Source organism: Sesamum indicum, linkage group LG2 (assembly GCF_000512975.1).
Source record: "Sesamum indicum cultivar Zhongzhi No. 13 linkage group LG2, S_indicum_v1.0, whole genome shotgun sequence".
Taxonomy (NCBI): domain Eukaryota; kingdom Viridiplantae; phylum Streptophyta; class Magnoliopsida; order Lamiales; family Pedaliaceae; genus Sesamum; species Sesamum indicum.
The window spans coordinates 15,213,477-15,228,495 of NC_026146.1; the positions used below are offsets into that span (position 1 = coordinate 15,213,477).

General features: G+C 35.7%; 1 protein-coding gene across 1 annotated transcript; it reads right to left on the minus strand.

Moving 5' to 3' along the window:
• LOC105156246 lies at positions 89-15,019 on the minus strand. The gene is made up of 26 exons (XM_011072322.2): positions 14,748-15,019; positions 14,113-14,225; positions 13,853-13,979; positions 13,135-13,233; positions 12,999-13,067; positions 12,722-12,856; positions 12,572-12,640; positions 12,315-12,370; positions 12,035-12,194; positions 10,843-11,007; positions 9,929-10,013; positions 8,952-9,185; positions 8,735-8,829; positions 8,575-8,617; positions 6,133-6,290; positions 5,313-5,423; positions 4,765-4,833; positions 4,532-4,675; positions 4,034-4,108; positions 3,783-3,959; positions 3,613-3,698; positions 3,340-3,394; positions 2,736-2,861; positions 2,043-2,156; positions 658-774; positions 89-519 (listed from the first exon to the last, which is right to left on the minus strand). Exons 1-26 carry the CDS (start codon positions 14,862-14,864, stop codon positions 454-456), a joined length of 2,865 nt encoding a protein of 954 aa, XP_011070624.1. The 5' UTR covers positions 14,865-15,019; the 3' UTR covers positions 89-453.

Here is a 15,019-nt window from a genome sequence, read left to right on the forward strand (position 1 = left end):
ATTAAGCAAGAGGTGGCTTATAAGGCGAGAAGAAATTAAAGCATGATTGTTGCACCCAGAGAAGATTTCAGTTGGTCATCATTCACAATTGAAGGCATTGTTTAACGTGGATCTCCAGTTAAATCAATATGGCCAAAATGTGACAGTAAATAATACATGGCCAGAAAAGGTGATATCAGTCTGTATAAACTCTAATCTACATGAGCACTATTATAAAACAATGCAGGCAACAAAGCTCGTCTATGCCAGATTCAATTCCTTCTTGAAAGAAGCTTTGAGGGTTAGAAGTATATATGGTAAACTTTTTGGTTGTCAGAGAGAATTGAGAACTCGTAGTTGAATGGTCGCTGTGAGTGAACAGAACATGTGTTTTGACTATTGTCCTATAGCCTTCGATGTCTTTTCCGTATGTGGATTCCAGACTTCGAATCTATAAACTTCAATGCACACAACTTACTGGCGCTTCCTCTGGTAGAGTGAGTACCCAACAAATGCAGACATTAAAAATGTCCAAAGCACCTACACCAGCAAGTTCAAGTTGAATTCCTTTCGACAAGATTGATACTCTTCTTTCTAAAGCAAAAGCAAGAACAAAAAAGGATGCTGCAACTCCCACATGAAAAGATAGGAGCATTTAAAGAAGAGTTAAGGGAATACAGTATTAATTGCGTGCCATCTTTCAAGACGTTTAATCCTTGATTGCATATCTTCAATTACACCTTCCAATGGAGAAGCTTCTCGACTTGGTGATGACTCTGAAGCTGAACTGCTACCCTGTTCAGCACCATAATATCACACCTGAAATGAGTTACAAAATGTCCTATGTTTTGTTGTCTTACTGTCCTTACCACCTTGAATTTTTCACATAATTGCATATGATCCTAATTTACACATAGAACACTCTTCACGTTCATAAACACCATTATGAAAACAAATACATGGTCCTCAGCAAAATTGAAGTTCATGTTTCAAGTTGCAGATGCTTTGGATCAATATAAACATGGAGCAAATATGTCATTGACAGTTGGAGCTGAACTTTCAACTTTGTTATCTTTCTTCATCTATGAAAGGCTTTTTCTGCTAGAAGTGACTTACACTAACCATAGTTCCAAATGAGAAGCACCTTCAAGCCTAGGACCGGTGAAGCTATCATTCTTCACATAGAAATGATCCTAGCAATAATTTATAATGCCCAGATCCTCTTCTCTGTAATAGAAATGAACTAACACTATCCCCTTTGTGATGATAACAAGCAGGCAGCAAGCCGAGGATTATCAGTTCAATCGCTAGGTAAAAAGAAAACAAGAGCATTGCTGCACCGCACTGACATCTTACTCAGGGCATAATATTTTGTGGTTGACGATGCCGGAGTTCAGATTATGTCTATCCACAACCATAGTATGTATGTATATAATATATCTATTGTGTCTCTATCTACCTATTACAATAGTTTGAATGGGCTAAGAGGTTTCTCTCATTTTTTGATTTAACAAAATTATCATTATAATTATGTTACTTCTGTTTAATGGCTTTTATGTAAATTAATATTAGTATTATCTAACACTTAATTTTGATAATGTTTTGAATTAATAAATATATCAATTGAACTTGGGCAAGATTGTAATAAGGTTATTAAAAAAGTTGATTGAATTGTTTCAATTAGATTTTAAAATTATTGAATTCATGCAAATTAATTTTCTAAGTACAAATCTTGATTATATTTAATCTAAACCTAAATATTTTATCTATATGTCTATATATAAGCACATCTGTATACACTATCATAAGAGTATGAACCATAATGTTTTAATAATCATTTAATCATCACATGGATTAATAACTATTCTATTTCTGTATCTCTTCTAATCATCATTCTCCAGCAAAATAAATATATATTAAATCTTTTACTTTTGTTCCTTTATTTCTTAAAATCTAATTAAATATTAATAATTTGAATTAAGAAAAATTATAGTATAAAACAAGTGTAAATGCCAAACAAATATATATTTATATTATCTAAGGATGAAAAAAGTTGAGCACACCTGAGATTGTATATATTCAACAAGTTCTTGCAATCTTGCAGCTTGCTGAGAATGGATCCCGCTTGAACTCCTTTCTACCGCAGGTAACCTTTCTATAATTATCTCAAGATAACTCTGACATAGTAAGGAAAAGAGTTATACTTCTAAAAATTGAGAAAACTGGTCGCATGCTAATTGAGCCAAGCACCACTATGAAGCACTACAATAAGTAAATATTAAAAAAGGGGTAAGATTTGGTGGTAATATACGTAGACCCCATAGTTTTAATAATTATATTTGTTTGCTTCTATCTAACAAATAAATCCTTTCGTTGATCAAAATTCACCGAATTTGCTAATATTAACAAAAAAATCTGTATTCACCCTCGATTGACTTATTACAGGTCAAATATGACCGAATGACCCTCATACTTCTTCACGCGGCAATACATGTGAGGAAATATATCTTCACCATCATAAGAGTAGTTTAGTCTGAAAAAAAATAATTTGACCTGCAATAAGTCATACGTCAATTTTCATTTAGTTGTATCAACAAATTCAGTTAATTTTCACTAATTGAGAGACTTATTTATTAGATGAAGGTAAACCTCAAGGGTTTTAGATGTAATTTCCCGAACAACTGGAAGTCTACGCATAATTACACCAAACCTTAGGGAAGAGGAGTGTATAATTCCCTAAAAAAATGGTATAGAACCTTTGTGGTATATGAACCATCCAGCTTGAGAGTCGAGCCAGCAGCTACTACTGTTTCTTTATTAACCCCCTTAATTTGAAGGTAAGGACTTGGGACATCTTGTAAATGATCGATCTCGATAAGAATCTAAAAGAACACAGAAGGAAGAAAATGAGAAACTGTTTCGATACTTTAGGCCAAAACAATTTCCAGGAACAAGGAATTAAAATTAGAAAGTAAGCATTTTGCAGATGCAGTATGAACAAGGTTTTGTGTTAAGTTTCATTTGCCCAAAATATGGAATATATTTTGAAGGGTTAGTTTAAAAAAATTATATTTCGGGTCATAAGCCTATATTTTGATACTTCCGAAAAAGGCAGCAACCTTCTATTGAAAAAGGAGAACAAAATAAAGAAAAACACAAGACACATGAAAGAAATATTTTAACAAACAGGAGCAGGAGCAGAATACAGTGACTTCTCTAGCAGAAGACTAGTATGAACATAATAAACCAACTTTTCTCTGGAAAGCCATAACGGTAAAGAAATATTGCCCATAGGTAGTCAAATTAAAGTAACAATTCCCATTTTTGAGACAAAAGATATGCCGATAAAAGATATATTACCTTTCCATCCTGGTAAATATATGCACATGCTTCAATATATGCAACAGCTTGATACCTGAAGAAAAAATCACAGAGATATAACATAAAATATCAACAAGAAAGAGAGAAACATGGTATAAAGGACCAGCGTGGAGCATTATCTGTTAATCCTATTATATGACAAGCTGACAAAATCATAAAAACGGTTATGGAATCGGAGCTCACGAGAAGACTACACATAGATTACGGATAGAGTAAGACACACTACTGCTTTTACAGAACATTTTGACATACCCAAGATTAAGCAGGCCTGCTACTGTACTGATGCTGATATCAAAATCCACTTTTGGCTGAATAATAAAGTTTCCTTCTCTAATAGGCTTCACAAGAGAGAGGGTGGGTCATGGGATACAAAGAATCAATAAGCATCAAACTGTGTTGAAAACAAAAGGTAGAAAACAAACCTCTCGGATCAGCAAAGCAAATCTACCCTCACATATTCTGACTCTTATACAATCACTCTCTGTTAGCTGTCCGTTACCAGGGGTTCCAGGCAATCTTAGATATATGTCAATGAAATTCTGAACTGAACTGCATATCTTAGTTGGATCAAGAACTTTCAGGATGTCTTGGTAAGCAACCTGTGAATAGAATTATGGCCGTCAAACAAGAAACACAGAAAAATCCAGCATAAGACAAGACAGAAAGAACTTACTTGCTTGTTACTTTTCAACACAAACAACGAGCTCTCAGGTGAAAGCACCGGGTCAAAGTCATTTCTGATCTTCAGCTGCATCAGAGGGAATGCGCTCACAAAATAACTAGAAGCTACTGTAGAACTGATTGATAAAAGCTTTAATTGTCTTCCTCTTTTAATATATCAAAACCTTTGCTGACAAAAGAAGAATCTCTACCAAAATATTTTCTGGAGTTCTTGACAGTTAGCGTTTAGCTTATAATGTGATGAGTGTGAGTGCATGCATTACTGTGATCGACTGCACGTGAGTGCATGAGATATTCTAGAGTTGAGTATGAGATCTTCCTCGAGAATATTGAACACTTTTTGGCATGTGCAGCAAATAATTTCCAGGAGGTAGTAAAATTCAAATCAACTAGCATGAGGCTCCATTCTACACTCTTGCAATGGCCACTGCATGATTAAAGTGATTCAAATTTTGCCAAATCAAAATATAAAATGCAACAAGAAACTAACATGAGCTTCAACAAGATGTGGTTCAATGTGTTGCTGGAACATTGGAAACACAGTCATCATAATTTCATTTTGGGACATGAAGCATCCAACTTTACTTTTGTCTCTTTGAACCCGAGAAATAAGATGTGAATGGACTCCTCCAACCTGTTTCATGACATGCATAATTACTTTCAAATTGACAAGATTGATCAAAGAGTAAAAGTGATGAAGTACAATATCTCTGTCACACTTACAACAGCAATCCATAAGTCCAGAGGTTTTCTGATGTCAGGATGCAAAGCATAAACACCTTCAAAAATTACCTGGCCAAGACAAGCAGGGCCAATTTCTTCAGACCAGTTTGATAAAAATAAAACCAGGTTTAATTGTAACCCTGTAAAGATTTAGCACATTCAGATAATACATTGACCATATATGATAATGAAATTACAGATGAATAACTGGTTCTACATCCTTAGATCCTATCTACCAGATGTAATCAGATTTATCCAATGTAGCTTTCAAGCAGAGTTGTTTCCAGTGATTTGGAAGGAATTAGATGACATGATGCTGTGAGCTTTAGCATCTAGTTTTTCCTTGGAAGAAATATGTTAGTGACTGAATTCAGAAGTTGCAAAAAATCACTGGATCATGTATTTTTCAATACTAGCCACCAGGAGGATAACTCATTTTAGTTTTTACTTATATATGAGCCAAATGTCTTCAGTCCTAATAAGGCAAAAGAGTGTATTTGATCATAAAATATAACACCACAAAGTAGCAAAATGATTTGATGTCATACCACACCACAATCTTCAGATACTTCAAGCTCTTTGAAACCACTACGAGCACCAGTCTCCAGGTCAAACACAGGTACCTTCGTTCTCCGGCAATTTTTTATATCATTAATGTTCTGCAATGGCCAGGATGACAATTCAGTTAATAAATGAGGAAAAGATCCTAGAAGCAAGGAACTAAGGTCTAGTCCACTACCAACATCCATCAGAAACATTTCTCCATCTAATGCTTCTATACTTCTCATCTTGAAACAAGTTTTATAACATAAAGACATAAAGTACTGGCGAAGAACTACTGAAAGCCAGTTACACCATATGACACTGAGAATATTCACATTACAAGATCCTCTCTACTACTGCTCCAGACATGAAGAATTGCAATTAAACACTCCTGAGGCTTTTCCAGGAAATACACAACATACACACATACATACATATATGTACGTTGATAGAGAGAAACAGTAAGCCAAGGCAAGGCCCAAACTGCCATTAAGAACATGTCCATGATTAAGAGTGTATGACAGTTAATCCTAAGGTTCCTATCTGCTTCAAGTCTATCCACTAGCCAAATAGAAGTTGCTTCAGAGTACATACTCAAAAAAATCAATGTGTTCAATGTAAGTATCAAGACACAGCACTGAAGTAAAGACATATATAATGGGTTATTTTACATGTATATATATAGGAGCAAGTATAACCTAAGTTTCATAATTCATGCATCTATCGTCTCTACCTCATATACAGGCAATTTCTTCAAAACCTTTTGATAATAATATATAAAATAGAAAACATAGGATGGAAAATAAATTAAAATAAAATGCATACTTTTGACAGTAAAGCCAGATCAAGAGAGCTGAAGTCATCGTACTTAAAATCCTTCATTTGTTCAGATTTGTAGTAGCTTTCAAGGGAAATGACTTCACAACCAACAATATTTGCCATCTTACGAGCCAAACTCGTTTTTCCCGATCCACTTGGACCTCCTAAAACAAGATTAGGAGGAGAAATGGTTATTATAAGAAACAAGAGTATCAAAAAACAAACTGCTGAATTCAGCGATAGGACATGTAAAACCCTTCAGATTAAAAAAAAAGTAGTAGTCTATAAACAATTGTTGATCCAGAAGCTCACTGGCTCACTATATGCAAAGTCAAAGACACGAGCAGGGGGGAGTGCGGAGTGTGGTTACAGCTCTTCAAGAGCAAACTATAATGACATTGCTCCGGAAATAGAGCACCACCATTATGCCGACAAGAAACGAACATCATAAACCATGAATATGGAACAGCTTCAGGCCAGTTCTTTTGCAATGAATAAATAAAGGCTTCTCCTTTCAGAGCCCTCATTCACACACACTTCCTCACCTCATAGTCAAAGAAGTCCCCTGGCCTCCTAATTATTATATTGATTCCATCAATTACTTCTCAACCTCATAATATATCAACCTCTTAGATAACATTTAGGAAACAATACAATTTCTTATCATCTTCCATTCAACCACCCTAATTGCCCAGTGCCCAGAAAACCTTCTTCTGGAGTAGAGCATCATTAACTGACTTAAAAAACATGTCCAGTTATCACGCCTTTTAATTTTCTAGCAAGCTTTTAGCAGTTTCTCTTTTGCAAAAATAAATTAGTAAATAAAGGCTTCTCCTTTCACAGCCCTCACTCAAACTTCTCCTCACCTCATAGTCAAAGAAGCCCCCTGGTTTTCTAAATATTATATTGATTTCATCAATGACTTCTCTTGCATCTATAATATATCTACTCTTATCATCTTCCATTCAACCACCCTAATTGCCCAGTGCCCAGAAAACCTTCTTCTGGAGTAGAGCATAATTAACTGACTTAAAAAACATGTCCCAGTTATCACGCCTTTTAATTTTCTAGCAAGCTTTTAGCAGTTTCTCTTTTGCAAAAATAAATTAGTAATTCAGAGCCCTCACTCAAACTTCTCCTCGCCTCATAGTCAAAGAAGCCCCCTGGTTTTCTAAATATTATATTGATTTCATCAATGACTTCTCTTGCATCTATAATATATCTACTCTTAGATAACATTTAGGTAACGATACAATTTCTTATCATCTTCCATTCAACCACCCTCATTGCCCAGTGCCCAGAAACCTTCTTCTCGAGTAGGATTTTCCTGCAGTATGTGCAAATTTCTGGTTCTGTACTGAACATGAGACTTGGTGCCATGGGATTTGAATGATATGTAACCATTTCCTCTCTGAAAAAAGGATGAGACTGACCCTAGTCCAAGCTAATTCAATATATAAGGAGAAATATATTGTTAGTAAGAAAACATGCCAAAAAGAGGCCTAGGATATAAAGAATGACAAAATGAGTGAGAATGAAATGATAAGCATTCTGATAAATGCAACTAGAAATATAGTACACACTTTCTATAGCTTTAGATTATCTCATAATCCAGCGGAACCATCTTAAAATGCCATTTTTCACTAGTTGTTCTTTGTTTTATCAATTTGCAAGTTTGACGTATGCCCTGAATAAACAGTAGAAAACATGGCACCGAATTCCTTTGCAGGTGAAGGAAACATCATAGAACCCCTTACCAGAAGTCTTAATAATAATAACTCCATCAATATAAAGAATTCATTTCAGTGCGGTTGAAATACTTTCAACAACAGCTGATGATGAATAAGACGAGATTCAACCATCAATTAATATCTAAACAAAAATGATTGGAACGCCAAAATAGAGGAAACACCGGCTTGGGAGCCATTAAATGGCATTTTTAGTGCAAAGAAAAGTTTATTTGAAAACACTATATTTCTTGCCGGAGAAGACAAAATAAATACGATCACATCATTTATGTAACTCAATCACATATAAATAACTTTAAACCCTACTTTTCATAATGCTTTGCCTGATTGAGAATATGCTCTAAACTGAAGGATGGCATAATGCAATTGCATACTTCTCTGTCTAAGAATTTAATTGTTCTCATGGCCATCTAAGTACCCAAAAGCATCACAAGATCTACTATTTCAGAATTTGGAAAGAAACAGAGCTTCTAACATTTTACTCACCTGATAGAATAAAAATGTGAAAAGCTAAACTAGAAATATTAAAAGGAACTGTTCATAAACTGCCTAAAAACTCTGGGTTTCTATTTTTCATGCAAAATACTTTACTTCAATGCAATTCTTTAAAGGTTGGGCTACACACTTTTCTTCGACTCAATTCAGTAAGCATTTAATTGCTGCAACTATTTGGTGTGCCGGGAGAGAGAGTTCCTCTTACCAATTCCAACTATGACCGGAAGTCCCTTATTTTCCAGCAGAGCCTGAAATAGTTATATATAAATTCAAGTTTGTGCTCATTACAGATTTTGGCAGACTATGAACTCAAACTAAACTAGTACAAGAAGCAAACAAATCCCATGATTTACAAGAAAACTTACTTGTATTGCTTGTACAGCAAGAAGCAGTCCTCTATCTAAGTCATATGATTCAGGCATTGGAGCAAGCTGCAGTGAGTCCCTGGAAGATGGAGAACCTGTGGTTGTTTTATGAGAATAATCGAGCAATAGGGGATAAACCATAAATAGATTCACCTATATATTTTATTTCACTTGTACAGACATTTTAAGGCACCCAACTACTACAAAAAGGACATACCAGCAGCAGATCCCCCCGATAGGAGTGGATCTGGTGAGATAAAATGCCATGTTGCTAGGACAGGTTCCATTTTAGACTTGGTCGGTGACCGAGTCCATGGCTGAGACAAATCATCAATCCGGTTCACCAGGTTGGGAGTTATACGAAGTGGCTTTGGAGCTGCAATCAACTTTTCTTGAGTAGTAGCCGGGGATGCATTAGACAAAAGTGGAGGTGTGTTGAGCCTTGGAACACCTGAAACTTGGATAAATCTATTAGAAAGAGAAATGGCTGATAATTATGTATACTTGATCATAGGATGCAGAAAATATCACAATTTAGAATTTCTCCATATGAACCACTAGCTGGGATAGACAACTAAATTGCTAAACTATCTGATCATCCACTTTTGTGTCATTTTTAACCCCTTGGTGACCATCTCTATATAGTAGTGTCAACAACTGAGTTGACCCCAACAAGGTAGTGGCCAAGCTTGATTTGGTTATTAAACTTGAGTTCACACACAAGCTTTGATCAAGTTGACTGATGACAGGAATCAAACTCAAGCAACTTGCTATCTTCCATATTTAGAGTATCTTAACTAATTAAATGGATCTTGAGACGGGCTTTCATGAGAAAATGTGATCAAGTTTGGTTGTCATGCTTAATGAACCACACCTGTAACTCTAGCGTCAATCTTAAACCAAGTTCGAGTAACTCAGTGGTTTTCCAGTGTCTCTCTCCCATCAACCAAAACATGGTTGCAATGTTACACAGAGTATAGACAAAGCTGGTACCAAACAAATTAAGAACCTAACTAGTTTAAACCAAATTAAGAACCAGTCCTTACCATTTAATCCTCAAATTCTACATTCAATTCCTAACATTAGTGGCACACAAGTTAGCCTTTTTTCGTGACATGACAAACAAAACAGAAGAAACCTAAAAAGAAAGCAAGGATAGGATATATATGCATGCAGGTAGATATAAGTTCAAACCTTGTCTCTCAAGGATCATCTCGAGATATGATTTAGTGATCCACGGTCCAGTGATACCCAGCCTTGATGATTCCATACCAACTACCTACAGAAGAGATTGACTGCATCAAACATAGTTCAACTCCACAGTTGTCCTGGTTATTAAGGGACTCACCAGCAATTCCAACTTCTGCTATTTAATATGCCATGTGAAACCGAAAAGGCATAACCAAAGTGTATATTGTGTTGATCAACTAAAGTATAGTGAAGCACATGGATTAGCAAGATCTAATAAACCAATGAGCTCTACGGACCACAAATTTGAGTGTCAAGTGACGAACTATAAAAGTTACATAGAGCCATGAGGAACCACAATGATAGGCAGTAACAGCCAATACAGGCCAGTCTAACGAAGTAATACATAAAGACATAAAGAAAAATTGTGATCCCATGTGATTTTGTAACTTTTAGAGGAAGGATAATGGTAAACAAATTATTTGAGCAAAATGTAATGTACAAAAATAGTAGGCAAAAGAAAGACATCTTCACTATCTTGTCACTGATGAGAATAGGATGAAGTGCGTGATTTAATTGACTTTACTGGGAAGGCCTTAAGACAGTCGTTGACTTGCAACAAGCATCTATCTCCATATGTTGGAAAATATTTTACCAGCTATCTCATTGATAGCTCATATTAATCATTCTTGAGAAAGCAATAGCAAGAGAAACAATATAAGATAGAAATGAAGAAGCATCAGAAAATCTGAATACAACCATTTTTCAAGAACTTTGCACATCAGCACATACTCACACCAAAATTCCCAAAATTGTGAAGAGAAACACTGATAGATAAAGAAAAACTTCCAAAGATTGTCCTGTTCGGCTATATAAATTCAGGAATATTATAATTCTTAAAGAAGGAGAAAAGGCCATACTTTTCTATTTGTGCCCCTGAGCACCATGTAGGTCTCTCCAAGAGTATCAATTGTTTCCAAGGACACTGAGAGATTGCCATCAATAACTGAGGTTGACGCCCTTTTATAACTGACCACCACTGTATATCCCAAGGCCAGTAAACCACCCAGAGTCATCCGGCCAACCTGAGATACCATCATGCAAAATATAAGTAATGGAGATATTTCAAAAATCACCAAGAGATCTTTAAAAATTGAATTAGGGGAAAGTAGTATTAAGCATATTACCGTTTGTTTATTTATTCTTAAAATACAACTGAGACTCACAAACAACAAGGAAAAGAAAAGAAAAGAATAAAGAATAAAGCACATTAAGCGCTTTGTATTGACAAATATCAGTACTCCTCAATCCTGCAACCAAACTCAGTGCATTCAGGCCTCTGGCTACAGAACTTCCCAGTTATCTTTGATAGTTTAGGCTGATAAAATTATTCTCAATTAAAGCCTATTTTAGTTGACTGGGAAAGTTAAAAAAAATTAACCATGCCATGAGGAAATTCTGGGAGTCAGTGCAGTAAGTAACTCCACATTCATTAACTACAGTTACTTTATCGTGGAGATTGCCGAGTAAAACCAACCACTCAACAAATTAGGAAGAACTACCCTCCCACAAGCTGCACTGGTTGGGTTCTTTTCTTACAATTAAAATACTTCGATATTACTAATGCAGTTCCTTCAGAATAGATAGATGGAACTTTTTAACTTCTGTTTTCCAAATTTTTCTCCAATATATGGATAGTGCAGAAAGAGAGAGGATATGTGTCTGTATGCTTTAGAATATTTTCTGAGGAAAACTACATGGTAAAGAAAAATAGTAAAAAGTACACAAAGAAGAGTATAGACATGTAGCAAGGAAGTGCATCCATTGTTCCACAAAGTGGTACATTTCATCCCAGATGCATGGATTGCAAGCGCAATGTACAGTTACAAGGATTGGGACTTCTTCCAACTTCAATTACCAAAAGGCTTTGTTCAATCTTATTCCCTGATCTCTCTCCCACACACCAACAAACAAAATATACTTTTTAGACATTCAAAAGTTCTTTGATAAACAGCAACATGATTGGTGCTGAACTTAATCATGTTTTTTGTCAAAAATCCTGACACTTTCTGAGAATAGGAAGGAACATAATCACAAGTGGAACTGTTTTACCTCAAATTCAGCTCTTGGCCGGATGATATAATTTTTATCAACAATCCTCTGATCACCCAAGGAGAGATAGTATTTGATACCAGATTGGCGCACCTTGATCCAATCATTTATTCGAGCTTCTTCACTTGCAGAAGGTGGTCTCAAGTACATCTCAATAAAACTTGAAGCAAAAATCCACAAGCTCAGATTCTACTAACATAAAGAAAGTGACAAATGAAATAGCAATTAACCATCTTCATGGACAATAAAGGTGGTAAACTTCCGTCGATTGAAAACTTACTTGTCAACCTGTGTTTCCTTTCCATGAAAAATGTAGGCAGCAAGCCCACTTTGAGACTGCAGTTGACAATGAATCCCAAATTAAGAAGGTTTCGGAAGATGAATAAACAAGTAATAAATTTACTGAGATATATGTTTCAAAACCTAAACTTAAAGATTTTGGATAAAGAATACTTTTTCTCCACAAATTCGAAAATTGTGTACAAAATTGTCATTGTTTGCAAGAACCCATCCTGTGAGCAGCAAATCCTGACATACCTCACTTTTGCATTTGAGCTTGTAAATTGGCTCTCTAAATGATGAAACAAAGCTGTTGTTAATTCTGATCTACATAGAAATGAAGCTAATCAAGAATAAGAAGAATAGTAACCATACAAACTTAGGATACCAGGATAACTTAATGCTAACCTGAGCATGGTGAAGATCAGGCTCGATATGTTTTCTGAAAAGTGGGAAAATGCTGTCTATCAGGTAGTCCAATGAACACGACTCTCCAATATCGTATTGCACTTTGGAAAGTAAACTAAAATGAACACCACCAACCTGATTTCGCCATAGATATGGAAATTTAATCAAACCCATAGAAGCACTTGTTTTACTAGAACGCAAATAATATAGCAGAAGAATAGTGATAACTGGTGATTAAAATATACAGAAAAATTGATAGAAGATCTATAAGAGTTACCACAGCAACTCGTATGTCTAACAAAGAGCGTAGTTTTGCGTGCAGGGCATAAGTACCATCAACTATAACCTACAGTCAAAACATGGAGAATCAGAATCAATAGGTTTAGCAAAACAGCAACTACAAGCACACGTACCACCCCAGATGAAATGCTTTTTATAGCATTTGAACCAATACGTCTTCTTCCTTGAAAATCAAACACTGGGGATAATGTATCACGGCCATTTGTCAAGTCCTATTCAAAGAAAATACGTAGTTACGAGATGCGTATTACTCAATCTGAATGGCGTAAATGTTCCACAGCTCATTATGTTTTGCATAGGTATCCTGTATCCAAACATGAAATAAGGATTGACCCAGTGGTCAAATGGCACTCATGGGTCCGGCTTGTGGTGTGTGCCCTAGGGCAACACAGTGGTAAATTGTCTTGAAGTGCCAAGAGGCATTTCTCATATGCTAGGGGCACAAAAGGCCACTTGGCAGTTGGCATATGGTTCAAAGATGGGTAGAATCAAAATTTATTTTTGCCAATTTCAGAATGTCCATAGGAAACTTTGTTACCAAGATTTCTTAGACAATCATAGTTTTTTATTAATTTGATAGCCTACTTTTTTAAATTAATAAAATTATCTCGTACCATCTTTGCAGATGAAAACTCTGGGCTTAAGACTCATCCAAACTTCGCCTTTTCAACAACGGTTTCACAATGGTCTATTTCAAGACTCTATACAATCAAGTATCTAACAAAGATAATCAATAGTGCATCAATATATGTTTCTCCGATTCAGGGCATCAACAAATATTTTGGCACAGTTGTTACAAAGAAAATGCACATGAAAAAGACAAAAGCATACCTCGAGATTCTGCACAAGAAGATCGAAATCTATTGAATCCAAATCATGTCCATCATCAACTCCAGTACGATAGTTCTCCATTGAGATAACAGTGCAACCAATTACAGAGGCTACCTTTTCAGCTAAGCTTCAAGAACCATAATACACATTTTGAGTATAAGACAACCCACAAAGTAGACAATCCTCGAGCTTCTAGGAAAACCCATCAAGAATTAATATTGAAATTGAAAAAACTAAAAGTAGGTAACCATGACAATGACCTCGATTTTCCTGATCCACTTGGACCTCCAATTCCAACAGTGACCACACCATCCTTTTTTGACCTAAGTTCTTGAATAGATTTCACCAGCAAGTAGTATCCATGATCAAAAGACTGCAAAATCACAAGGTTCATCAATCTCATAGAACTAAAGACTATTGCACATAGTATACCAACTTCAAATATGGATGCCATCACCCACATCAGAACCCCTTGGCTCCTTTCTTCAAACAATATAAAATAAAAACAATCAACAGAACAATTAAAAAAAAAAAGAATGAAAAGAAAGGAAAAGAAATAAAGAAAAACCTTTGCAGAACTAATTGCACCGGTATTCATATAATTAGAGTTAAATGCAGATTTACAGATAATCATAACTATAATGAGACCATCGACAACAATGTTTTAGCAATAAAACTCCAACTCTAAATTTCCACAACAACTTCATCCATAACGAACCAACACTAGCGCAAAGCACATTCAATCACGCGTACTCAACTCCCGGAACTACTCCAGGGTTTCATAATTAAACTACTACTAAGCATAGAACCCTTTTTCTCAATCATTCAACGTTTCTGAACAAATAGAATTGGCAGAAAGGAAAACCGGAAAACCCCAAATAAGAAGGGTGCATACCACATGTAGGGGTAGAGCCTGGAGAATGGATGAAGAAGAGGAAGAAGTCGAAGGCTGCTGTTGGTAGAAATCACGCCCACCTTCTTGAAATACTCGCTGCACCACCTGATCATCCATCGATTATTCCCCCACCCAAAATTGTAGCTTCCCTTCTCCCAAAATGAATAATTCAATTATTCGACTGATCGCCCTTGATGGAATTTGGAGTAATCGGAAAGAGAACCCAGATGGGTTTTGCTTTCCGGGGGAATATCTGTAGAGATTTGTTGCCT